The sequence below is a fragment of the Numida meleagris genome, chromosome 6 (assembly GCF_002078875.1).
Source record: "Numida meleagris isolate 19003 breed g44 Domestic line chromosome 6, NumMel1.0, whole genome shotgun sequence".
NCBI lineage: Eukaryota > Metazoa > Chordata > Aves > Galliformes > Numididae > Numida > Numida meleagris.
In genome coordinates this window covers 41993754-42021095 of record NC_034414.1, presented here as the reverse complement: position 1 = coordinate 42021095, position 27342 = coordinate 41993754, and the positions used below count along the sequence as shown (strand labels likewise).

Here is a 27342-nt window from a genome sequence, read left to right as displayed (position 1 = left end):
CTCCATTTATCCTCATTACAGCTGCATAATGAATATCTGAGAACCAAAATAAGTGTGCTCCTCTTTATCTAACAAATTAATGAAGCTAGATGAGCTTCAGCTGAACCACACAAGCGTACAGCAGTAAAGATGTGGTTGCAGGTGACCACGCTTGCTAGGTTTGGCATTCTGTATGATCAGAACAGCATGGAATGCTTCTACCCAAAAAGCAGAGTAAGTTTCAAGGTGACTCATTAATCCTGTAGAAGAGGAGCTCTTGGAAGGAGCAAGTTTAAGATGGCCCAAGAGAGTTCTGGATTCTATGCTATATTTGATGAGGCTTCTCTTTTTTTTTTTCTTTTTTTTTTCTTTTTTTTTTTTTTTTTTTTTTTTTTTTTTTTTTTTTTTTTTTTTTTTTTTTTTTTTTTTTTTTTTTTTTGAATTAAAACATGTATGTTATTCTTAGGGTGGAAAATAAGGACTGGCAGTTATAAAAACTAAAGCTTTCCACAGGATTAGTATCCTGTTGAATCTGAGGGCCTGAGATAATTTGAACTACTGTAGCAATTCCTATGAATGTGTGTATTTGGTGTGTGCAGAATGGGAAAAGGAAGTTAAAACAGCTGGGTTCTGCTGAAAAAATGCTCTGTGTATTGACTTCATAGAGCCTCCATTTGTTGACTTTCACATCGCTGTAGTCGCACAAAAGTTGGGCCAGATAGAAGTAAGTAAACAGGCAAAAAGTATTTCAGTTTTGATATAGATGCATTATTGGATCAGTATGAATTAGAAGTCTACAGTGATGTCAGAATGTCTTGGTGTGCGTCATTGAGACCTCTTAACCACTTTCTGTTCCAGGGCATGATAATGGCCCTTCACAGCTTGTGCCTTAGCTCACAAACCCTACATCAAAGTGCAGTACAGCGTGTGTTTTCAAAATCCCTACCAAGAAAGACGGGAGTGCTCAATAGAACGGCATGGTTAGATGTCCAACTAATTCTGGGCCTTACCCCATCCAATTTTAACTGTGAGCCAGAAGCCATATGATTACTGAGTGATTTTTAAACCAAAGATGCCAGGCATCTGCTAGGGAGGGAAAAAAAAAAACAAAACAAAAAAACGAGATTATACTGCTACTGCCAAACAACCCGGAAGGAGGGTTTAGTTAATTTTAACATATAAGTATAGATCTGATCAAATCAAGCTCCACTTTTCAAGAAGAATTTCCAAAGACTGTGCTGTAAGCATTAAGTATATCAATTATCCAGCAAGAAAGGAAATGAAAGTGCATTTCATTTGTGCTAATAAGCCAAAATGCGGTGGTAGTGCATTGAAATTTACTTTTTATTACTTGTGCTACTTTCAGATTCCAAGATTCCACAGCAGATTGTGCTTTACTTGGACTGTAGCTGACACACAGTGGGTGGTGTCTTGTCTGCTCATTGAGGAAAATGCATCTATCTTCAGATGGAGAGAAAGAAGAGCAGTACAGGTCAGCTATAGACAGTTTAAATTGCTCAGAGAAAGTTCAGCATTCTCACAATTATGGCTGCAGCTCAGCTTCACAGCTTTTTTCTTCACTCTGAGAATGAAGGAATCTTTCATGGTGTCTGCAAATAGAATCACAGAAGTTCATGCAGAGAAAATAAAAGTATTCGCTGGCACTCTCAAACTGGATTTTTACATTCTGTTTTTCTGACTTAAATCCTAAGCAAGCCCAGAAGACTGTGGCTCTTGCCATTACTATACAGGGCTTTGGGAGAGGAGAGCCAGGCTCTTACAGGTGCTCTTACACCTGAACTGTGAAGTTAGATCCATTGATGTGGTGGTGTGAACTTGGATGGTGCTGCTCTCTGCTCAGCTAGATTTTAAATTACAAGGGCTCTATGATCAGGCCTACTGAAGAAAGGTACAGTTAAAGATGCCTTTGCAGTCTGAATTGGGGACCTGCTTGAACACAAAAGCAAATGGTTGTCATGGAACAGCCTAAAAGTCCATCTATGCCAAAATCCTGACTGTGACCTGCTAACAAGGTATGGTGAGGGAAGCAAAGAAGATCAGGCAGGCATGTGTGCTTGCCCCAAGTACACCCATCCATCATGCAATTGCCAAGCAGAACAACAAGGTTAAGTGCAGGAGAAATGTTCTTCTTTTATAGGAAAAATTGCTTAAAAATTCAGAAAAGCTCTCTGAGCCTTTTACAGTTTCAAACAAAACATTTTATTCCAATGCTCTGAGTAATTCCTTAAGTATTCTGGAGGAAAAAAATATACTTCATACCAGAAATAGTACATCTCGCTGAGACATTTAAAATAGAAAGTATTACATCAGGGTATATGCAGAACCAAAATGGCTGAAGAAGCTGAACAGAGCAGAAATGTGAGGGAATGTTTATAGGATACATCTATTTACAAGTAAAAATCTGGCAAATACATTATTTAAAGTCTACTGCCTGGATGTTTCCCATAGCTTTTAAAATATTTTTCATCAACTTAAACATAATAAGGAATATGCAAGACAAAACAAAACAAAACAAAATCTAGCTTTGTTCACAAAGGAAATATCACAGAATCCTTTCAATTGACAAAAAATATATATGCAGGGGTGGGAAATTAAAAAAAAAGCAATAATGTATAAATACACATCTTCCAAAAGTAACAGCAAGTAACTGTATTAATTCAAAAGCATACTGCAATCAGTCCAACACACCACATCTTTCCAATGTTCTAGTAGTTTCCATGGAATAAATCTTCTTGTTTAGTTTAAGGTAAGAAAAAGAAATGTTTGAAATAAGTGATCTGTGGTAGTTTTAAAAACAATTTTAAATTAATGCCGATTTAGTCTTTCCTCTTTTTCTGGAAAAGAATACAATTCAAGCTGGGATTTTTTCTCCGCTGGTACCCTAGTACATATGAAATGTATAGCATGAATATACAGTGTATTCATTGGAGCTTATTGTCTTAGCTGCTGAAGTGATAATGACGCCCAGCAAAGTACGGATGGATAACTTTTTCTCCCTGTGATGATTACTCCAGAATCAGAAGTACAACAGAACCTGAGGGCAGGGAGTTGCATCTTGTAACTTGCTTTGTATGGTACTCTTGGACAGGACAATGTGTTCTGAAAGGAACAGTTCCAGGGGTGTTTGCCCTATGAGATTAGAAGAATCTGCTCACTAAAGAAGGTACATTTGCTTTTCTGATTAACACCAGCTGGGTCCAGGTCACAGAGCGGTTTCTGTTTCAGTCAGCTGAAAGTCAAATGAAAATGGAAGCACGCCCCTCCCCAAAATAAGCAGGTAAATTAATCAGTAATGCAATTTCTTTTTAATGGACTTAACAATGACAGAATATTTTTTTTAATGAGACCTTGTCACATTGTTGGTGAATCTGGTCTTCAAAAGAGATTCAGACTAAACCATCTCCTATTTAGGTTCATGAAAAAGTGAGAGAAACTGATAGTAAGAGATTTTTTGTAACAGGGACAAATGCCCACGTGTGTGTCATCAGTTATGGATTGCAGTAAAGTCAATGACATTTGCCTTTTATCAATAAAATTGTAATATGAAGGGGCTTCTCTTTGCAGTTCACCCAACTAAACCAAAAACTGATAAATTGCATGTCAGGGTGGTAGAAGCAGAAGTAATCTGTTCCATTTTAGCTTTCGTGGAAGTTTTAGGAATTTGCTCTTAGAAGAAAAAGCTGAACCATTTGACACATAGCCAGTTGGCATTTGAGATCTTCAACTACTATCTTAAAATATTGTTTTGTCTATAAAACTACATTATTTTTCAGTCATAAAATTTCTCTGACATTTTATGCTTTGTCTCCTTCTTCCTTATTTTCTTTAGATGAGGGTACGTTTCATAGTTGCTTTCTTTTTCTATACATTTTCTACATTTTTCATTTTTCTACATATATATAGGACTTTCCCATTCATTTCCAGCAGTACAATTGGAACAGTACTGTGCGACCTGCACTGGTAAGAATGTGACACAAGAAGTTTCAGATGAAAGAGTTGTCTTTCTGAAGGTACATCAGCCATCACAAGGGTAGGGTAGGGGAAAATAGGGTATAGAGAAAATGTTCACTTCTCACTCAGTATACTGTATGCACAACAACATGTTGACTAAATTGTGATTGTGAGAATTTGAGATATCACAGCTCAGTTTGCTTGCATTCTTCCACAAGAATTTGGTTTTGCATTGTCATAGCAGGAAGGTAATCATTGACTGGGTCTTGGATGCTTGTAAGTACCTGACCTATCCCTCGGCTGATTCTCTGCCCATAAGAGCCGCTGCTGTTTTTGACTGAGATTGTCTGACCTCTGTAGACTTGAGCCTGATGCTCACATATACCAAACTTGCTTAGCAGGATAAACACATCTCTTCTGAAAGCTTTGGTGAAAATAGCGTATAGAAATGGGTTGGCGCAAGAATTGAGTGGGTAGAAGAGTACCAGCAAAATCTTGGAATTAGTGACAGTTATCAGTGGTTTGTTCACGATAGCAGATAGAGCATGGAAAGAGATAGGAGCCATGCACAGAAAGTCAGTGAAAATCAACACAGCCATCCTCTTGGCAATTTTGGTGTCTTTGTCTCCTGACTTGTATTGAGGGTTTCTCACAGTGATATAGATTTTTATGTAGCAGGCACAAATGATGACGAAAGCAATAATGTTACATATTAAAACGAAGACAACGTAGGCTTCAGCCACTGGTGTTTCAGTGTCCATAGGTAAGCAGATGCTGACTTTGCTGTAGCTGCTGACTCCAACCAGTGGCAAAAGGGCAAGAAGAAAGCATGAAAGCCAGCCTCCCAGCATGATAACCAAAGCATGCCGGAGGCGAATCTTTCGATTGGGGCGCATGGCAAAGGTGATGGCATACCAGCGCTCCAGGGTGATGACAGTGAGTGTGTATACAGAAAGCTCGCTAGCAAAGACTGTGAAGAAGCCTGCTGTGTTGCAACCAGGCCCTGTCTGCCACTCTATAGCATGATTATAGTACTCTGACCTGGTGTAGAGGTCCACTGAAGCAATCAGGAGAAGGTATAACCCCATACAAAAATCAGCAAAGGCCAGGTTGCACATAAGAAAGCGTGGTACAGTCAATTTGTAATGGCTGGTCAGAAGGATAAAAAGGACAAAAACATTACCTACGATGGCCAACAGGTTCACAAACCATACCACAATTCTCAGAAACTGGTATCCCATTATGTCTTCGCAGGGATTAAACTCATCAGGCTCTGGAGTGCATATTACATCCTCACTGCCTCCAGAGATAAGATAGTCATAATGACTGTCAAAGGCCTGCATGTCTTCAGTTTGAGGGTTTTTGAGCTCTTGGCCAAACCCAACATTTTCTTCTCCGTGCTCTTCCAAAAATATATAATATTGGGAATTTTCATGAAAATTCCTGAACTTGGTGTTTTTGTCATAAACAGTATCAGTGTGGTCTGTGTAGTCTTCTGCATAATCTTTGTAAAATGGCCCTCTGATAGCCCTGAACGATCTTCTCTTTGGAAGGCTGTGACTGCTGGTCTGGTTACACATCAAGTACTCCAGAATTCTGAAAGAGTACAGAGGGAAATCACCCACTGGCATTTACAGTTTGAGGTAAACCAAAGGGGCACTTCAAAAACAAATTACCGAAGGAAAAAGTAGCTATAATAATGTAATCAGTTATGTATTTGTTAGAAGAACATAAAGGAAACAAAAGGTTGAGAATTTCTGGGATCAAACAGAAAATTCATTATCAGAATAGATGTTGTTTTTTAACCTACATCTTTCTTTTTCTCTGCGGCTATCAGATATCCCCAGAAGAAAGTTGGTCTGCCAACTTCTATAAATCCCTCTTACTTCTTGGAATCCACATTCTAAGTGGGTCACAAACCTATTTATAACTTCCTAGATAACACACACCATACTGTTTTCCGTCTTATTTTTACTCACAAATAAGTTTTTCGCAGAACTAATAATTTTCATTTCTGTTCTGTGCATTTCCTCTACCTTCCTTACAGCTAACTACCAACATAGTAGTTGGGAATACTGTACATCATGCTGTGATGCACCTGCATTTGTTATCAAAACTGTGTTTTTTACTAGAAAAACAGTTGCGATTAGGTATAAAATTTTTTGACCACTGCTATGCATTGTCATATAAGCTTTAGCGTTTTTCATTTCCAGGTGTTTAGAATTTGAAATTGCTTACAATTTGAGATTGCCTCCAATTCAATCTGAGAAATGTTCATGTCTGCTAACAGACAAGCATGTCTGTGTTTCATTTTGTCACTAGATTGTGCTGGGCTCTTTCAGCACGTTCTTCTTGTCTAGGTTTTGAGTCTCTCTCCTCCTCTGTTTTATTTGATGATTGCTCTCATTTTCCCATTCAATTGTAATTGTGAATAGCATCGGTGTATGAGTTTATTCTAAAGCATATTTTAAAATACTATACATTCCAACTGCAAATACTGCATTACTGAAGATTGAGGTTGTCTTCTTAAATCAGAGGCTGGCCAGAATAATAATTCATAGCTCTTAACCTTATTCAGCTTTGAAGAAAATTACAATGGATTTGAATTCTGCATTCTAGAATTGTGCTGCTAACCACAGCATGTTGTTCCTCCCCACATGCATTCCTCTAACAGATGAGTTGCTGTCCATCAGAACATCTATAAACACTTTTTTTTTTCTCACCAGAAGCTCTCAGCACCTGTTCTGATGTGAGGCTAGAAATCCTGCCAAAATAGTTATTTCAGAATCATATCTTCTCAGCTTTTCAGTTAGAAAACATCTGAAATGTGAGGTTGTAAACCCTCCAAAACTTCTTTTTGCTGCCCTTGCTACAGCACTTTCTGGTTGCTCTTTTTACCCATTTTATTCTCCTTCTGGGCTTAGCAAAAGGAAGAGCTTTGCCAAAGATCCTACTAATTCTGTGTCATATCAAAAATTATTTCCTTTCTCAGTTTGAAGTTGTATCCCTCTGTTTCAAACAATATCCTCTAGAACTAGAGAAAATGTTTATAAAAATTCTGATATATTTACTTTTGTATTAATACTAAACAGTTGTCTTCTTTCCTTTAAAAACTCACCCACTATTTTTTTTCCAGTTCTTGAAAGCACAGCAGTGACTTGGATAGGACAGATCAGCTCGAATTAGTTGAAGAAATATCTTTACAGCTGGTAATTTCTTTAAAGTCCATGTGTTTTTGGCCATTAGTTCTCTGAGGCTTTCCAGTCCTTTGACAGGAAGATTAACAATGACTGTTCTGGAGACATCCCTATGTAAAGGAAGAAACAGACAAACTTGAGAATAGCAAGTGACTGGATCTGAAACGTTTCTGATTCTCACAGTGGTTTATGAGTTTCATAGAATTCTATAGCAGAAAAAAAATCCAGGGTGGGGATTTAGGAAGATGCATAAGTATATTCCACTTCTGAAGCACAAAAGCAGATACAGCGTATTCTTATGAACTAAATAAACCTTAACTTTATACCATGGAGTGATTAAATCACTTAATTTTCAGACTCTGATACTATTACTACTTTAGTGTATATACCATTCTATATCTAATTATATGTACATTAATATAGCCTTCATTGGGAATACTATGTATAATTTCTAGGTATGTATGTTTTTTATAGCTCATCTTTGATGTCTCATAGACGAGGGTAGAGGTGATAAATACCAGGACTGTAAATTTGCAACTTTAGAGCCGATGTACAAAAATGAAGTTTTCAAAATTCTTTAACAAAACTGCATCTTCCATTGGATGAGCGATTTTCCTTTAGGCTCCTTTAGACTCATTTTAGTATGTTCAGACAGCTTATAATTGCTAAAACAATGTCCTTTATAATCTGAAATTAAAATGCTCTATCTCAGTCTATTCTGAAGCTCTCAGAAAAATTAATATTATATTTGCTGCTTTCTGTTTTTCTGGAATTGAGTCTGACTCAGCAGATATGTTGCACTGTTTATGGATTTCCTTAAGCCAGCTGAATACCATCAGATCCTGCTAGTGTTTGGCGCTCATTTATTTGCTTTGTATCAAACATCTTCTAATGACGCTTGAGGTCAAGGTCATTTCTCAGAGTTAGCTCTGTAAAGAAGTGAAGCAGTAAAAAAAAAGTTTCTACTGTGGGAGCATTAAGTACTTTCACCATGAACCGTCATGCTAGTAAATAGTTCTGCTTTTTTCTATGCATTGTTTTCCAAGAGTGCTGTTGTTACCCCTCTAAGTCTCACCCACTCTGACTGGTTTCCTGCATCTAAAAGAAAATAATTACTGATTTTATTCTTTGGAAAAGATTGCTTCTAAATCTCTTGTTTTTACATTGCCTTATTTTTCCTTTTGATTTGCTAGTGTTAGTTTTTAAGGTAGAAATTGCTTCCACTGTCTGAAAGAGGGCTTTTTACATCTAATAGCTTCTTTGCTATTATATGTATTTGAATATGTCACAACTAGTTGATTTCAGTGACATCAGCTTTCTTTTTGTTCTTCTGGATCTTTTTTATTAGGCTGTACATGTTTATGCTGAGCCCCTGAAATGGGTTTTAGAACAGTCTGAATGCTCCCTGCTGTCATTTTGTCTTTTATAGGGTCTCAGAATAAGTTGAATCTAGAGGTCATCCAGTTTGACCTCCCTCCTCAATGCAGGGTCACGTGGAGCAGGTTGCTCAAAGATTTGTCTTGTTGAGTTCTCAATATCTCAAGAAATGGATACTCTACAACCTGTATAGTCAGCTTGTTAAGCATTTGACTACCCACACAGTAAAGAAGATTTATCTTGCAGTGAACTAAACTTTTCTGTATTTCAGTTTGTGCTTGCCTTTTGTTCTGTTGCTGGCTACCTCTGAGAGTCTGGCTGCATTTTGCCAGATCCAACCCTCCTCCCTTTCAAGTATTTGTATACATTGCTAAGTAAGTGCTCCTTGAGCCTTCCCTTCTCCAGGCTAAATGTTCCAAACTCTCAGCTTTTAATTATATGACAAATGTTTTAATCCCTCAATTAACTTATCTGCCTTTACCTGTGCCTTTTTATTTTTCACTAATTTCTCCATTTCATATAGACCTCCTTCTAAACAAAACATCTTGGTAAAGTAGATCTTGGAGCAGATCTTACCAAGATATGGCTGGCCTTTTGGTAACCCCCATGGGTCTCCATCAAGTCCTCATGGTGGTGGGAGCTACCTGCAGGAAGGGAACATGGTTAAATGCTGTGTGATGGGAGATGCTAAGGCTTTTTGGAAGGGAAAAGTGGCATGTTGCAAATTCTTGGGCATTCTTTGAATATGTTCTCATATAAGCACATGGAAAAAGATGATGCAGTTTGTACAATGAAGTTTTATTTTTGAAAAGACTTGACAAAGTCAGGTATCAAAGGCGGTTGTGGTAACTAAGACATTATGTAACAAGAAGAATGGCTCTCATGGATTAATAAGAAAATAGAAACAGTAGGGGAAAAGCCTGGGAATTTAGCAGAAGTTGTCATACAAGAGGAAGATTGTAAAATGGTATCAGAATATACACATCATAGCAGCAGAAGTTCACAGAGCCTAGACTAGTGCCAGTCCTACTGAAATATTCATAAATAATCTGAAAAGACAGTGAGATGAGAAGCAATAAAGTTTCTTTATAAAACAAAATAATACAGGGTATTGAAAGCTAAAGATGCCTGTGAAAAGAAGCTGAAGAATCCTGCAATACTAAGTGACTGAGTGGTAGATGTGATTCAATATTGATGCAAAGTGCATTTAGGAAGAGCAATCTAAACAATATGTAGACGACAATGAGGTTTAATTTACCTAGCACTCTGGGAAGGTCTTGAAGTCCTCCCTGCAATTGTCAGCACATTGTTATTCAATAATGTTGAAGGGAAATAGAATGCTTAGAATTTTTAGGAAAGTAGTAGAAAATCTTCACTCCATAAATCTAAGATGACTGCATCTTAAATACTCTATGCAGTTCTATAAATACTACATGCAGTTTACAATGGGTAAATTAAAAAGAATGGGTAAAGAAAAGTATAGAAAGCTACATCAAGGATGATCATAGGATTACCAAATACCTTCTATAGAATGTAATAAGGACTTCTTGGTTTGCCAGACTACAGAATCTGGGTCTGCATTAACATACAGAACACAGATTTTCCTGAATGATGTTTTTATTCTGTTTTACTGCATGATCAGTCCTGATTCTGGACTACTAAGAAAAATACAGTTATATCAGCCTTACTAATATCTAATTATACCTATAACTAAGACATTATTAAAACACCCATGTTTACAGTGCAGAGTATCCTGCTACTACTACTAAGCTATAGCTGGCTCACTTTTAAAACTACCCGAGAAAATGTACAAGAGGTCTGATAGACTTGACTATAAAAGAGGCAGGAAACTGATAAAATGAATGACAATGAGTCATCAGGACTGGATGGTTTTCACTAAAAAGTTCTGAAGGAGCTTAAGGAGGAAAGAGTTGAATTAGTAGAAGAGGTGTGCATCCTCCAGCTTAGCCCCATTTAGTCCCAGATCACAAAGGCAGCAAATGTTCCATCAGCTTTTGGAACATGGGGAAGATTAGTGGAAGCACATGCCCATCAGGCTCTTATGTCTGCACTAGGCTTTTTTTTTTTTAAATTCTAACAAAAAATACAGTCAGTGAAGGTATAATCTAAGATGATGTGCCTGAGGGAATCAGCATGTGAAGGTCTTTGGTAAAGTCTTGCTTTAGAAACAAATCTCTCTGAGGATTGTGATAAAAACCTGCTCTTGAAGTCTCCTAGGACTTCCACAAGGCCTTTTGCAAACCTCCACCACAGGCTGACATGGAAACCAGGCAGCCACACTCCTTTTGGTGGACACCAGATGTTCAGGGTTATGGTAAAATGCCAGAAAAGTTCATTTCTAGCCCAGATCCAGCATTTATGTTGCTGGGGCGTAGAGCTCGTTCAACTCTTGGAAGTGGTTGATTTGCAGTAACAGATATACTTGCTGTGGAGTGTGCAGTTAACATAAATGCCCTCGCCTGCGTTTAAAACTGTGGCTTGGTAGCTGTTTTGTTTTTCCTTGTGGCTTCTTATAAATCTTATGACGTTTCTCAGCTGTTGCTTACTTTACATGAAATTTCAATGTATAGGAAATTGAGTGTTGCATAAACATAGGTAAGCTTCAGATGAATATATAAATAAAACATAGCTTATGATTTAATAAATGTTTTCTGTGTCATCTGTATATATGATATCAGTGTTAAACAAATATTTAACTGCTCAGATTTGATTTTTTTTTCTGGATTATTATTTTTGGACTTTATTTTTTAAAATGAAATTCAAATCTAGAGGTAACTGGTAAGTTTTATCAAACTTTTTTCATAGTCAGAGACATGCAGTTGTATGAAATCAAATGATAATGAAAATTTCAAAGACAGATTAATTGCGAAAATGAGTGAATGTATAGTAGCACAATTAGGAATTTTTACCTAATCATACCCAGTCTTCTTAGTATTGCAGTACTATAATAATTATAAAAGCTATTCTAAACTGGGCTTAGACTACATGTTATTTAATTAAGGAGAGAGACTTTAAATCTACAAATTCTTGTTGTTTGCTTAACAGAATGCAGACTGTTCCCATTGCTTAAAAAATTGTTTTTACCCAGTGGCATGAACAGAGTGGATCTTCCTAAGGTAGGACTGATTCCTATGAGGGGAAGCAATGCTTTAAAAAAATGCTTCTGCTTTCTACACATAATTAATTGTTCACATGTATCTTATGCAAGAATTAATAATGTTTTGAATTCAGACTGTATATTTTGCAAAAGCTAACTATACAGTAAGCCTGGTTATATTTTTATTGTACTCTGCTGAGCTTGTATTCTAGGTGGCATCTCCTGTTGATATATTTTAGTAAACCAGGTCCTCTGAATCCTAGCCAAGAATTCATTTTTGGGATAAAAGCAGTGCCCTGTCATTATGCTGTTAAAATAGTTTTTCAAAGGGAGCAGTGCATACATCTGAATATACAGCAATGACAGAGGAATCAGAATTATTGGCATCTTTTCTCCTCTTTTCAGTGATCCAACTCCCATCTTTCTTTGCTATTGCAAACTGCAAATTTATAAGAAGAAATACACCTAGATTTTTAATATCTGTTTAAATATACCACCTAACCTAAATATACTACCTAGAGCATGCCCAAACTCATGTAATATATCTAGTATAATTCTTAGTTATATATTAGATATTAGATAATTTAGATATTTTCCACTGGCTTTCTTTAAAGTCAAAATGGAAGAAAATTACCCCGCTGGAGTGGGCCCAAAGTAATTATTTCAGTCTTTAGGTTGCTGTTGCTGCTGAAGCCCTGATCAGAAAAAGAGTAGTAAAATCTGTGGGATAGATGTTCTATCAACCATAACTTCAAGAGTGTGTAAAAGGATCTCAACATGGTGAGTTCTGCCAGCTTGCTAGGGTGGCAAGGCAGAAAGAGTCTCATTTTTTGAGATCATTTTGACTATTGTAGGCAATGACCTTCATTGCCCCGAGGAACGGAATATTTATCTTCTAGTGATCTTTTTCTGCAGAATTATTTTGCAAGAGGAAAGAGTATTTTAAATGGAACTTTCTTCTTGAGGAAGATCCAATGTCCACAGATTCCCATGCCAGCTGATGAAGCTAACAACAGCTAGATGCCTGAACCAAAAATGACTTAATTATATATTAAAATCCTTCAGATGACTATGAGACTGGAAGCCAAATTACACAAGAAAGAAGACAAGGCAGCACCAAAAGTAAATTTATACTGTCTAAAATTCACTCTTCATCTCTGTTTCCATTTCCTTTTCAGGTATGGTACTACAGTCCTTAGTTTTGCAATTGTACTCCCATTTTATAGTCATGAGACGGATTGTAATATAGAATCTTTCAGAAGAAAAAAATGAAGAAAAACTAATTCTAGGAGTAAATCAGTTTCCTGTAGAAAAGCTTTCATTGCTGATCATCTTTTTGTTAACTTGCTATTCCCACCCTGCTGTTCTACTACTGATAACAGTTGAAAAGAAACTGCAACCAAAATTATATTATTTGTAAAGCTTTCTTTACTTCACTTTCTCCTACTCACAGTAGAGTTGGTCCACTATGCACTCCCAGAAATGCATCTTCATTGATAACTTTCAGGTATTTGTTCTTGTGCAGATAGCTGCAGAAAGAGACAAAACACAGGCATTTGGAAATAGTCATCCATAGGTAAAAGATCTTCAGTTTACTTGTCTAAATACATTGACAAACATAATATGTAAAGGACCACCCTATCCCAGAGTCAAGTTAAAGGTGTGTGGTTAAAGGCAGGCAATGCAATGCTACCGAACTCTCAAAAGATTAATACAACCCAATTGAAACTCTCAATTTTAAGTTCAGTTTTGCGTTTTTAGATTACATTAAAAGTGACTAATCTAGAATGAATCTTGATCATTTTTAAGATTAATTCTTGTTTACCATGGTCTGAAATGATAATGTGAGAAATGTAAAAAATACATAGGTTGCTCCAAAAGTAATGCCTCTTATTTATTTCCACAGATACTATAAGAAATACAATCAGCACAACACTGTTCGATAGAGCAAATTCTCAGCTACAAAACAGTACTTTTCAACATAGTCTCCACCACTGGCTATTCATTTTCACCAGCGATGAACAAGAGCCTACATGCTGTGCTCGTAAAAAAAAATCTGTACCAGCAGAGGTGACCCACTGTTTCACAGCTGTTATGACGGCTCTTGCAGTCCATCTTTCATTGGCCTGAACAGATCAAATCAGAAGACACCAAATCTGGACTATGCAGTTGCTGTGGTAGGACAGTACAGCCATGACGGGCAATGTGCTCTGTGATCTTCAATCTGGTATGGGACCTGGTGTTCATTTGTTGCAAGAGAAAGTTTGTCTTCTCTGTCCTGACTCCGGAAGTTTGAGCCTTCAGCTTAGTGTTGCAGTGTAGTGGTCAGAGTAGATGTTTTGACTGGGTTCCAGGAAATGCTGAGGGATCACTGCATTCCTATCCCAAAAGACAGAGCACATCACTTTATCCTATGAAGGCTCTGTCTTGAATGCTTTCTTTGATGGGAAATTCACATGTTGCCACTCCATAGACTGCCATTTTTACTCCAGCTTATAGTGGTGACACCATGTCTCATTACTGGTAACGATGCAATCCAGGGAACTGTTAGTTTCAACCTCATATTTGTTCAATAGATCCTGACAAACTTGCATGCAGTGTTCTTTCTGTTACTGTGTTACTCATGGGATCTACTTGGCACAAAGTTTGCTATATTCCAACATGGCCACCATTGTTTCCAATGGATTGAAGCCAACATTCAGCTCCACACACAGTTCTCTGGTCATAATCTGCCAATTTGTGTGGTTGAGCTGATCGAGACACTGTTTATTGTGTAGTGTGGCAATGGTGAATCTGGAATATGGCTTGTCTTTCAACTCACTGCTGCCACTGCTGAAACACACCACACACTGCCTCATTGTGCTCACATCCATTGTTTGGTCTCCATAAATATTCAGCAAGTGCCAATGAATGTCAGTGGGTGCTATTTTTCTGAATGGAGGATCTAAATTACACACCTTTGCTTCATCTGGATTTCCATGTCAGACACCATTTTGTCAAGACTATCCCTCTGCTGCCATCTGTCACACAGCAACAACATGTAACAGAGTACTGTTGGGAAGGTTCAACCTCTACTGCCATACCACCACCAACATCCACCTCCAATGCTGTAGGCCAATACAATAAAATAGGGCATTACTTTTGGAGCAGCTCTTGTATGTGGTTTGCAGTGAATTTAGTCAAGTTCCAATCTGTGTTAGAGAGGCTATGCATTTTTTTCAGAGACTTTTGTTCTCAATGGCCCAAGACAGTTTATGGAGTTTTAGTGGAAAAACCTGGAAGAAATAATTGGTATTGATAATTCCACAATTGCAGGTCTACAAAGAGAAAACATACATTCAGTAAACAGTAGAAGCACAGGCATCCTGCTTTTGTGCCAGAGGCACAGTGGATATAGAGCACTGAACACTTTTATGAAATTCTGCAAATAGCAGATATACACAGAACATGATGAAATGGAAAAACAAGCATTATTTTTAAGCATTTGATGCCAGCTTGTGTGTGAGTTGGATATATTTGACATAGGGTTAGAATAAAAATGTTGTTTCGGAGTAAATGTTCGGCTAAAATGTACTCCACGAAATATCTAAGCATATTAATTTCCTTGATGAGGTTGTACTTCATGCCAATCCCAGTATCCCTCTGGTTAGCCAGGAAGAAGGACTACAGGCAGCCAGAACTTTTAAACATAGACAGGATATGCTGAATTTGCTGAGCAATGAAAAGAAACTGAAGATTAGGTTGTGATATATATATAGATAGATAGATAGATATGTATGTGTATATATGTATATACACGCTGCACACATACATAGGGATGTGGATAGGACTTCACTGTGATAACTCCTTCCTTCAGCAGGCAGTTAAAACCTGTGTTGTTTTTACTTGGTTCAGTCAAATTCTGTCTGTTTACAAGGGAAGTAGCTTGCAGGCATCAAATCTAATCATGCTTGTTTACTTAGTTTAATTGGAAAATGGAGTCCTGTGACAGCAGTGAGAGCTATTTACCAGATATGGTAGTCCCTGGGGAGGAAGGAATAAGCATCCAGCTCTCTTGGCTGAGGGGCACTACATAAGCAATGATACCCAGCAGTCCAAGCATCTTGCTTCTGTGCTGTGATAAGGCATGACCTCTGAGTGAAGCTTGAACTAAGACAGCAGTGTAGATGGTAAAATGCTGCGGGGTTGAGCTTCAGGGCAGAAATGCAATATGATTCATTAAGGAGAAGAACATAGGAAACTGCCAAGGAAAGTTGTCGGGGGGAATGTATGATCCCATTGATGAAAGATGACAAAATGATCAGTGCTGTAAAGGTCCTGAAGGAACATAGTGCCCAAGGCAACTGTGACTATACCCTTTATATTCAAAATAGGTTTCCTTTTTATCAGTTTTCTGTATAGCGGGAAAAGTAAAGGCCCAAGTAGCAAACCACAGAATAAAACATGAGACTGCAGACTATGAGCATCAACAACAGCCCCAGACCACATTATGACAGGTAGCTTGTGTTAGCGACAACAGTGGGACACTCAGGATGAACAAGTAAAAGCATCAGGATCCCTTGACATATTGCCAAGAAAGACTGGTGGAGGTCTTGCAGTGCAAGAATGATGAAGAATAATATGATATGATATGATGGCTGTAAAACATTGCTTCTCCTAAAGCCAACTGAAGGACAGAAACCTTGCATGGACAGGAGTCTGCCTTGTGGAGGTCATGTTTAAAAGGATAGATAAAAGCAGAGAAAATTGCCAATGATGCAGTTGATGTCAGGATGTTGGGTACTGTAACTACTACAAAATTTTTAAAGTTAGCTTGTGATGTAGCTAGGAAAGCAAAAAAAATACAAAAGAAAGGTTGCTACCTCTGCTTTCAGAGGATGTCAATGAAAATGCTATGCCTACAGTGCCAGTTAGAGGCAGAGGTATGTGACCTGTCAAACCTTCTTTAACTCTAACCTCTGTAATAAAAGCACTATTTGAGATTAGTCAGCCAACTCCGAAAAGAGCAGAAGGATCATCGTTTTACCTCTACACTGGAAGAATTTTCCAAATTGAGGTAGGTGAACTGGGGGTTAAGCTGTGAAAATGATGAAGTCAGTGCACATGTTTTTTGGTTTGGAGAAAAAGAAAGTAAAGACTTTAATCCCATCCTGGTTGAAGTCATTGGCAATTTTTCCATAACATTTGTTGTATTCAAGCTCACATTGATCACCGCAGTAAGAAATGAGCAGAAGTAAATGCTCTTCAGCTGGATTATTCAAAATAGAGTCTTAGGGAGCCATGCCAGAATAAAATTTCTGGCGCGTTATTCACTGGATGTTGCCAATACTTAAAGCCTTGCTTCTTAGAGAGAAAAATAGCTTATTGTTTCTCCTCATCTACTGTTGTTTGAAATAAACTTTGTTTCTTTAAAAATATGAAGTATTATAGTATCACCTTACATCTGTAGTTTTTGAGAAGAACTCAAACCTCTGTAAATGACAGTCTTTGTTTTGAGCTAATGACAGTCTTTGTTTTGAGGTATTCCTTTATTTTGCAGATTTCCTCAGGATTTTATCTGCAAGTTAATACAAAAACCAAAACCAGAGCAAGAGCTAAGAATAATCCGGTGGTTCTGAAGGACACAAAAACCTGCCTGATCTAATTAAACCTGTCTGATTTGGTAACTAGATAGTATTATACAGCCAGATAAATCACTTGTCCAGTTGTGAAATATTTTCCCCTGACACTTGAATAACGTAGTGATAAACCTGAAATATAATAGTTCTCATATGTGATAAAAATCTTCAAACTGACAAATAGAAACTGTCCAGCGGAGACTTATGGAAAGTTCATAACCATGTGTTATCAAGGAGGGGCTATAGTGTTAGCTGCCAGTTTTCATGCAGGTGACTCAGGCTTATCAGAACATATAATTTCCTGATGAAAATTGATTTCAGTTGTTTAATCTTTTATAGATACCTCTTGCAAATGGAAAAAAAATAAGACTTTGGTAAACAGTCATTTGACAAAGGAAGTTTACGTATAGCCAACATAACTCCCTGCAAAAGTGTCTTTAATCCCACTTCTATGCATGGATAAATGGTATAGAATGTCACTTAAATGCAGTGCAGAAAAGTAAACCACAATAGTGGTACATGTCAAATAGTGGTATGTGTTAAAACAAAGGTTGAAAGGCTGAGAATATCTGTCTTCAGTGAGGACACTAGAATAATAGTCAGTTTGGAAAGTTAGTGGAAGGCAATCAGATAAACATTAACATCTCGGTGCAAAGTGTGCAGGAAGTATAGAGTAGGGCATGGTGATGGTTTAACTGTGCCATAAATGAAGTCATATCAATCAGCTAACCATGCCAATGATTTATACTATACATCTGTGAGTTCAAGTTCCAGGAGTAAGAAAGGAGACTTCATTAAGTCTATATTACCACCAGGACAACATTACTATATTATGCTGAGCAGCATCAGTGACCTTAAGAGGACATGAAACAGTAATAGGATATTTTAAACTACTGTGTAAAACAGAACACTGTCGTGTCAGAGCACGAAAAAGATATGAATATCCAGTCATTATCAATGCATATTTCATAAAGCAAAAAGTTAGGTAGTCCATCTGAGGAAAAGCAGTTCTTGATTTTAGCTTTAGAAGCTCACAGAATCATAGAATCATTTGAGTTGAAAGGGGCAATTGAAGCTCATCTAGTCCAAGTCCCTGCAGTGAACAGGGACACCTACAGCTCGATCAGCTGTCGATATTGCTCAGAGCCCCGTCCAGCCTGACCTTGAATAACTCCAGAGACAGGGCATCTACCACCTCTCTGGGCAACCTGTTCCAGCGCTTCGCCATCCCTATTGTAAAAACTACTTCTTTATATCTTTACATTCTTTATATGGGCTCTGGACATGTAGTGCATTAGTCTAATTAAACATCCTCTTTGTTTATTAACTGGAAGTTAAAGAAATGGAAAGCCTGCAAAAGATGTGAGCAATGTTAAGGATTCATCATATGCTTCTACTACACTGTTGTTTATCTTGTCTCTGAGCTTGGCCAAGTGTTAAAAATGATCCCTGGGAGCATATACCAAAATAAATATATTGTTTTGGAGTTATTTTTGTAATTAGATTTTGAAATTGCACACTCAGCATTTCAGTAATTTAGCATTACAAAAGCTCATCTCATGCATTTTGCTATTCACTGGAACTATATTTTTAAGAAACTTCTTTCCTCATCAATTTCCTTGCAGAAATAAACATAGCTGGAGGAGCACCACTTTGTAGAATTCTGCAGAAGTGATGGGATTTAATGGTGCCTTAGATGATTCAACTTTCCGATGGACACTGTTCAGTAAAAGTATAGTTCACCTCTTCATTCGTCTTCCTTCATTTCCCTACCATTATAAAACATCTATGGAGACATCATGATTTGCTATAAACATAGATCCTTGTTGAATAAGAAGACTTAATAGGCAGCACCATTGTTTAATGTGATAATGACAATTATTTATGCACAACTCCAGACCTATATCTGTGTTGTTTTCAACCTCTCTGAATTATGTCTTTCAGTACTACAAGGCTGGTTGAAAGACATACCACATGGTAGAAAGTATCCTCTTGAATTCCCAAAATTTCTTACTATTTATAGATAATATATGGAATCTTTGAATGATTCATCAAAAATGAGTTTTTGTTTTCTATCCTTTTTTGATCGCTTTATTCTTTGAAGTAATCATTCAGAACCCATGAAAATCTCTTTCCCTTACTCTTTTTCTCCTCTTTTCTTTTTGCTCCTAGTTTCAACTAGTCCAAAGGGCCCTGGATCAGACCCAGAGGAAAACAGGTACTTTCTTTGCTGTGCATTGCCAGGTAAATGAGAGTTCAAATTAAAAATGTCATAATAAAGAAAATGAAATATTTACCTCTTGCATTAACTTAATGCTGCGGCTAGAAACAACAAATCTCCAACCTTGCACTTAAGAGAATTATACCTTATCTTGGAACATGGTAATCAAACTACTTAAGAAAATTAGTTTAGAAATTTTAATATAGTTTATCTAACAGATAAAGACTTCACCACTGATGTTCTGCTTCATAGTTTGCCTTGTAAATTTGGAGTTGTGCTTTGCTCCAGGTAAATGTTATATGATTTAATTAGGAGAAAGCTCTTTGTTGTCATGAACCATTTTTACTTCCATACAAAGCCCTGAAGGTAAGCCTGCTTTTATTTTCTATTTATTTATTTAAATAATTTTAACTAGTACATCATAAACAGCCTCTGGAAAAATTAACTTACAATAATTGTAAGTTAAGAAATACAAGAAAATTAACAATACTAATTATAAACTTTTTCTGAAAGAAGGAATGCAGTATTTTCAGAACCTTTTACATGCTTTCTCCTTCTCTGCTTCTACCCAGTCCAATAAAGAAGAATGCTCCAGACTCTGAATCATGTAAAACTCCATTTTCACTTGATTCTTTAATAGCATGGAAAATTCCAGTGAGGCCAGAAGCAATAGCACTTGCACAATATCAGATAGGCAATAATAATAATAATAATAATAATAATAATAAATCCTATAAAATCTTATTTAAAATGTGTTTCATCAGTACATGAGAAGCTGAAGAGCTACACAGTTTGTCTATTGGCTAACAGTTAGAAAAGATTAAGCACTGCATATAAAGCTTGGATTTAGTCAAGATGCTGGATTCATTTAGCCATATTTTACTTCTTGCGATTTCTGTGGGCATTAATGCAAACACTATATCATCAAGAAAAAGCTTTCTTTTTCATAGAGAAGTTGAATGAATGAATAAATAAATGTGAAGAAAATAAGACCTTCTCCAATTCTTTAGGTTAACTTGAATCTTTTCAAATTCAAGAAGTCCAGATAAATGTTAAGGAAAAGGAGGCAGTTTGCAAAGATTCAGACTGTGTGGAAAATGGTCTTTCAGAATTTTTATACAATTGAAGACCTATTTAAAATAAGTAGGAAAATTGTCTGTATCCTCATGCGTCTATGGTTAACTTAAGAGTTCACAAAGAAGAAATTTCTTTAACTTGTGAGATAGGTTGCTAACCAGACTTCAGCTGAGTAAGCTCTGCAAAAGCAAATGCAGCTTCCAGAATCTTTCTAGATTTGTTCTGTGTGAGCAGATAATTTTGGGAATGGTGTAAAAAGTATATTCCGTTGATAAGTAGTAGTTTTTCAGAAACCACAGTAAGAAGGTGAAGGGAAAGCTGAAATAATTCCTTCATGCTTTGGACAGGCACATCTCTTATTTTTAGGTCAAGTGCCTGGTTTCTCCCAGTTGTTTCAAATGCTGCTTTTTTTTTTTTTTTTTTTTTTGCAGGTAAGAGATTTTTGTGAAATCTCTTGCTATCATTACTACGATTACACTTATTAAAATAAACTGCCTTATGAGTAAAATGATCAAATTGTCTTTGAAATAGTCTTAGAAATCTTCTTGATCAAAAGATATTTTATTATAGCTTCAGATCAGAAAGTTAAACAAAATTAACACTAGAATCACCTGCTATGATTTTATTTCTGAGCTATAAATATGTGTATATAAAATTGAAGTACATTGCAAAAGACATTAAAATGCCCATATTTTTGTTGCTGGCTGAAATTAATGTCCTCTCTTTGCTCCTTAATAGCAGTTAGAACAAGATATTTATTTAAGAACCTCCAGTAGGTAGGGAGTATTCATTATAGGTTGGTGTATTTTTCCTTGTATATGTTGTTTTTCTGTTGTCGGGGTTTTTTTTGTGTGTGTTACTTTTTTGTTGTTGTTTGTGTTTTTTAAAAGAAGAGATTATCTGGTACTTACATAGCATCCAGATTTGTCCCATTAAAAGCATGGCCTTGGATGCTGGTAAACCCATTATTGTAGAGTTTGCTGCAAATAAAAATAAGTAAATTAGTGTATTTTGGGATGCTTCAGTAATGGAATACCTATCATCTCATGTATCATTTTTATTGGCAACTGCATGTTTATGAATGAGTTAATTTCAGTACCTTGAAGAAGTAGCAGTTAAAGTACAAGGTTGAGCAGAAGCCACCCACATTCCAAAATGCAGCCAAATCAAGAATACCATGTGGCAGGTGTGCTATCTTTTACTTCTTTTTGTAGTAAATATAGAACTAGACTAAAACATTTTGCCATAACTTTCCTGCTTCCAAGACAAAAGCAAGGAAATAAAATTCTGCAAGGTCAAATTAAGGAAATAATAAATAGCAATACGGGTACCGTTTGACAATAAGGCCTATCTGAACTTTTAGAAGTATGGATACTACATATAATGCCTATGATGTTTCTCCATTACAAACCACTAGAGAGTAGAACTGAGTTGTTTTTTTTTTTTTTTAACTTGGTACCATATGCTTGAGAGATTAAGGTGAGGTGATTGCCTTTTGACTAAAACTGGAAGAACTTACAGAGTTAGAGATTCATTACACAGCCCATGGAAAGCATTTGCAGGCACTGAAGTGATGAAAGGATTATCTGCAATTTCACTGAAAAAGGAGAAAAAACATCACAGTCAAATATCTGCCTAACGGAACTCCTCCAGAACAGTTTTATTATTCACTGTTCTCTGCCTTGATAATAAATGAAAGTGTGGAATAATTGTTTAGTTACACCTACAGCCGTAAGAGGTAAATTGGGATGATTAAGAATCAAGGATGTTCCAGCATCCAGGAAGTGAACTTGCAAAGTCAGTGGGTTTTATAGTCCTGGTGAGATGTGCCAGCCTGCATGATTCCTGTGGTGAATAGCAAAGACAGATTCATTCTCCCCAAACCCTGAGAATTAGCAAAGTGAATCATGCTGCAATGTCAACTGAGTTAGCCTAAATGACTTTAGAGATGAGATCTTGCTGTATAGCTATGCTTAGATAAAATATCAGATAATAAATTATGAAATACAGAGGCATTTCCCTTTATAGGACTGCTTCTAAAGAAAGTGAAATAAAAATTTACTGCCTCGTCTAACTTAATGAATTTTATCAACTGTTGTCCAAATTAGTGTTTCAATATCTGTTATTTCTTAAACACTTAATTCCCACTCTGCAGTCTTAAGAAACACAGACAGCACCACATAATCATTCACTCAATCCCCTACCATGGGATGGGGAACATAATCAAAAAAGAGAAAAGTGAGAGAATTCATTGTTTGAGATAAGGGCAGTTAATAAGGAAAAAAAAGAAAAAAAAAAGAAAAATGAGCACACAAAACCCAAGCAAATAATAGAATACCTTAAGTGATGCCCAACACAGCTGCTCACCACCAGCTGGCTGATGCCCAGCCCTGCATCCCACCCCAGCCAACTCCCCACAATTTTATAGTTCAGCATGTTGCTATATTGTATGGGACATTCTTTTGTCCAGTTTGTGTCAGCTGTCCTGGTTCTGCCCCCTCCCAGCTTCTTCTGCACCCCCAGCCCCTCACTAGCACTGTGAGAAGCTGAAATCTTCTTGGCTCCGTGCAAGCACTGCTCAGCAGCAACTAAAACTTAGGTGTGCTATCAACATCATTTTCATTCTAAATCTACAACACAGCACCACACCAGCTACTAAGAAGAAAGTTAACTATCTCAGCTCAAACCAGGACAGTCACATTCTGTCAGACTGCCCCTCTGCTGCTATGTGTCACACAGCAACAACATATAATGAAATATTGGTGGGAAGGTTCAACCTCTACTGCCATACCACCAACATCCGCCTCTGATGTCGTGGGCCAACTTCATAAAATAGGAGGCGTTATTTTCAAAGCAATTCTTATACATTATTTAGAAACCTAGTATTATTCATAAGCAGGTTTTTCTTTCTTGACTATAGAGGTGAAAACATCATATTTTTCTTTGAAGAGTAGAACTGCATTTGTAGGTCAGGCATTTCTAAACATTGCTTCTTGAGGTGATCCTTAAACTAAGTGAAAGCACAACTGGATATCAGCAGTCTCATTCTTGGCTAAGAACATCTGCAAGCAGTTCTACTGTCACTAGGGTAGGGCAGAGCTCTTCTAATTTGCCCTGTTCAGACGCTTCTGTCCTTGTCCATTAGGCCAAATTACTCGTCCAGAAGCAAGGATGTAGGTAGTAGTGCAACCTTTTACTTTCGCTACTTTTCATGTTTCATTTAACCTATTTACATCTTGGTTCTCTCTATGTAGTTAGTGTTGAATATATAATTGAGTAGCTTTTAAGCTAAAGCTCATTTGGTCTTTGAGGATCTTCCTAGTAGCATTTCAGATGTAAATGTATCTCACCCAGAGCTACTAGCTGATTCAAATTTCCAACCCAGAAGCCTGTAGCCAAGGCGAACATAGCAGCTCCAGGTTATGGAGCAAGAATTGGTCAGCACAGGGTTTACCTCTAGTCTCAGAACCACCTTGGGAAAGAAAATCTCATTGTTTACTGCAGGTCTGGACTTTTCAGCAAATCAACCAGAAATTTCAGCACTGAGGTTCACCTTGCCAGTGGCAGACCATAGGCGCAGCTCAGACAATGACCATTCACAGAATGTCTGAGGCTGGCAGGGATCTCTATGTCTGGCCTAACCCCTGCTCCAGCAGAGAAACCCAGAGCAGGCAGCTTTTAAATCTACAAGGAGGAGACTCCAGAACCCCTCTGGGCAACCTTTGCTGGTGCTCAGCCACCCACACAATGAAGTGTTTTCTGATTCTCAGAACATACGGTATTCTGGTTTGTGTCCATGGCCTCTTATCCTGGCACTGGGCACCACTGAAAAGGGGCTGGCTCCATCTTTTTTGCACCCCCAGTTCACATACTTATACACATCAACAAGATCCCCCCAGCCTCCTCTTCTCGAAGCTGAACAGTCCCAGCTTTCAGCCACTCCTTACAAGATAGGTGCTCCAGTCCTCTGATCATCTAGATGGCCCTATATTTCACTCTTTCCAGCTTGACTAGGAACACCACTTATCAGTACTGACTCAACATCTAGATCAGACCGTTAATCAGGCCTTTGTAAGTTACTTTCCAGAATAACACATTGGGATTTTAATAGCCTTTTACTTAGTCCATCCAACAATCAAGCCTATTCCAGCTGAATACTGCTGTGATATGCAAACTGCTACCACTAAGTAGTGACTGAGATACTTTTACTATGTGTCAGCCTACAAGTCTTCATCTTAGCTGCTCTTCCTCCCTAGCTTGATTGCAAGCCTGATTTTGGGCGTTAATTGCAAGTTAGGACACAGAGATGGATGTAGGCTTTGCTTTTCTGAATGCAAAGAAACACTTGTTGTTTTCACAGCAGTAGTGTTTGTTTTTGAATTAGCTTTAAGGATAACGGTGGGAGACTTAACACCTCCGCCATGTTTGTGTTGCCTTTCTTATTCTGCTATTTGCTCCAAGAGAAAAGGGAAGAGGAAAAAAAGAAAGGAGGAGGGGCAACCTTTAAGTTGGCTAAGGTAAGCTTTTTTTCAAGTTGTAAGAAAAGGAGAAGGCTTTATTGTGACTTAGAAATGCACCATGTGAGCAAACTCAAGTAAATTAGCAAAGCTGCTAGTAGGAAAATTCTTTCCAGCTGAGGTTAACAAGGGCTCCACCTAGGAAGTCTTGCTTTAAAAAAGGTAATTGCTGCTGCTCTGTTTGTTTAGTGGGATAGGAGAGTCATGTAGGAATTGGGGCTGCACAAGTAAGTTTAGGCAAAGTATATATTCATATGGACTTGTGCTGTGATTCTAAAAGATGATATGCATCCCATTCAGCTGCTGTGAATTAAGGTGAGTGACAGAAGGGAGATAAGCAGTCCTCTCTCTTAAGAGAACCTTTTAACAGGGTAGCCAAATAGTAGTTTTCAGGAAAGATATGGCTCTTTGTTTATGGGTGTTTAGGTGCAAGGCTTTTCTGCGTTAACTTGGTATTGGCAGGCTGTTTTTGTAATAGAAAGAAGACTTGTTATCCTCCACGGTGAGGACGAAAGTATATGAAAGCGATACAAGTACTTACTAAGTGGAGGGGAAGTGCCTGGATGGAGAAAAGAAAGGAGTTCAGAGTACTTATGCTAGTGAGAAGCATGGGTACTACTGACGTTATGCCTATTGCTGTGGGCATGTAAGGCCATCCTGGAGGCTCCTGCAGCTGCTTGTACTGGACATCCACCAGCGATCGTCTTGGTGTACTACAGCCATGTTTGTGCAGGGCGAAGGTGATGGATCCTGAAGTAACACTGTGATGTTAGGAATGGAAGAATGTGCTTGCTGCAGATCTGAAACAAGCCTATGACATTCAGGACTAATGGAGCCCGTAAGCTGACAATGGGAGTTTACACATAGGATTGCTGATGTGCCAGAGCTACCACCACCTCCTTCCAAAGATGTCCAGAGCTTTTACACCCTGTCATTAGCAGCTCATTAACAGTCAACCACCACCTGAGGCCTGGTAATAAAACATGAGTCCAGTAGCACTGAGATGCAACAATCTAAATTACAGTAATGCAGGCAGGCTCACAGGTTGAAGAGTGGATGTACTGGCCTGTAAAAGTTCCATACCATGGGATTTGGCTAACTTAAGAGAAATGGAATTATGTGTATGTCTCATCCAGTTCAAATAATACAGTGCAGGATGACCTGACATCTTCCAAATTTGTTACTAACTAACCTTGAACTACAGTCTAGGAACAGTATTTTGACAGACTTATTTTCTATTTTTCTCTAAAATAGAAGCCTTCACTATAGGTTTTCTTTGGATCTGAGGATGGCAGTATTCTATCTGACTCTGAGAATAGGTACTTACAGTAAAAAGTTCACATCAGATGAGTAGATTTTAGTGAGGTCTGGAAATACTTTGAGTCCAGTATTAAAAATTCCACTAAAACAGAAGATGAAGAGAGAATTACATGTAGTGGATCACAGAACATACATGAAGTGTATTTAAATCATTCAGCAGTGCAGGATGGCTATTTCCTCTCTATTGTCAATCAATGTACATATAATCCATTCTACAAAATATAAAGATGCAAGAAGAATTAAAAAAAAAAAGGCAGATTTATGGGAAATGATAGAATCTGAAAGATGGGAACGCAAAAAAGACAGATGAGCACATCTGCAAAGGGAAGTAGTCTGTGAAATGGACAGGGAGAAAAATGCAACTCTGGATTCACTTGCAAGATTAAGGTTGCTTTGGACTATTATCTTGGTGCCTAAGTTCTTCATTTTTCATTGAGGCTAAGAGCTGTTCAAATATCTCTAAAAAGGGGGAAAAAATCCCATCTTTTGGCATTTTTCAAACAGTACAGTAATGCCCCTTAATTTTCAAATTTTAACACTATTCTCAAATTAAATTATTTTGATTACATTCCCTTTAATGCTCTCAGTAAAGTCTTTCATCCTCACTGCTATCCTCACCAGACACGCTCAGTGCTTTCCAGAGCCTTATAAACATTACTCAAAATTATAGAAGTTATTGTCTTTCTCTTCCTCTCTTTCTCGTGCAATAATTTTATAAATTCATGGTTTGGTTACTCTGTGCTGCTTTTCATGGGAATACAGAGAATCCCTCAAGATTTCTTTCTACCATAGAAGTCATATGAAATCAGGTAAAGATTTTCTTGTCAAGTGCAGATGATGGGTTTTCTTTAAAATCCTATTCAAATATATAGCAAATATATGTCCCTTTTCACAGTATTCCCTAGACCAGTACAGTAAGACAGCACTTGCTAACAGAATATTATTT

The 27342-nt window shown here is 37.5% G+C and overlaps 1 protein-coding gene across 1 annotated transcript in view; it reads right to left on the bottom strand.

The window, feature by feature from the left end:
- Positions 2216–27342, bottom strand: part of TSHR (thyroid stimulating hormone receptor) — a 56605-nt gene continuing 31478 nt past the window's right edge. The window contains exons 5-10 of the mRNA XM_021403104.1: positions 26404–26478; positions 22079–22156; positions 21471–21539; positions 13095–13172; positions 7070–7258; positions 2216–5547 (exon numbers count right to left, since the gene is read on the bottom strand). Of these exons, the coding sequence (XP_021258779.1) occupies positions 4137–5547; positions 7070–7258; positions 13095–13172; positions 21471–21539; positions 22079–22156; positions 26404–26478 (1900 nt within the window). The 3' untranslated portion in view covers positions 2216–4136. The remainder of the gene's footprint in view (positions 5548–7069; positions 7259–13094; positions 13173–21470; positions 21540–22078; positions 22157–26403; positions 26479–27342) is intronic.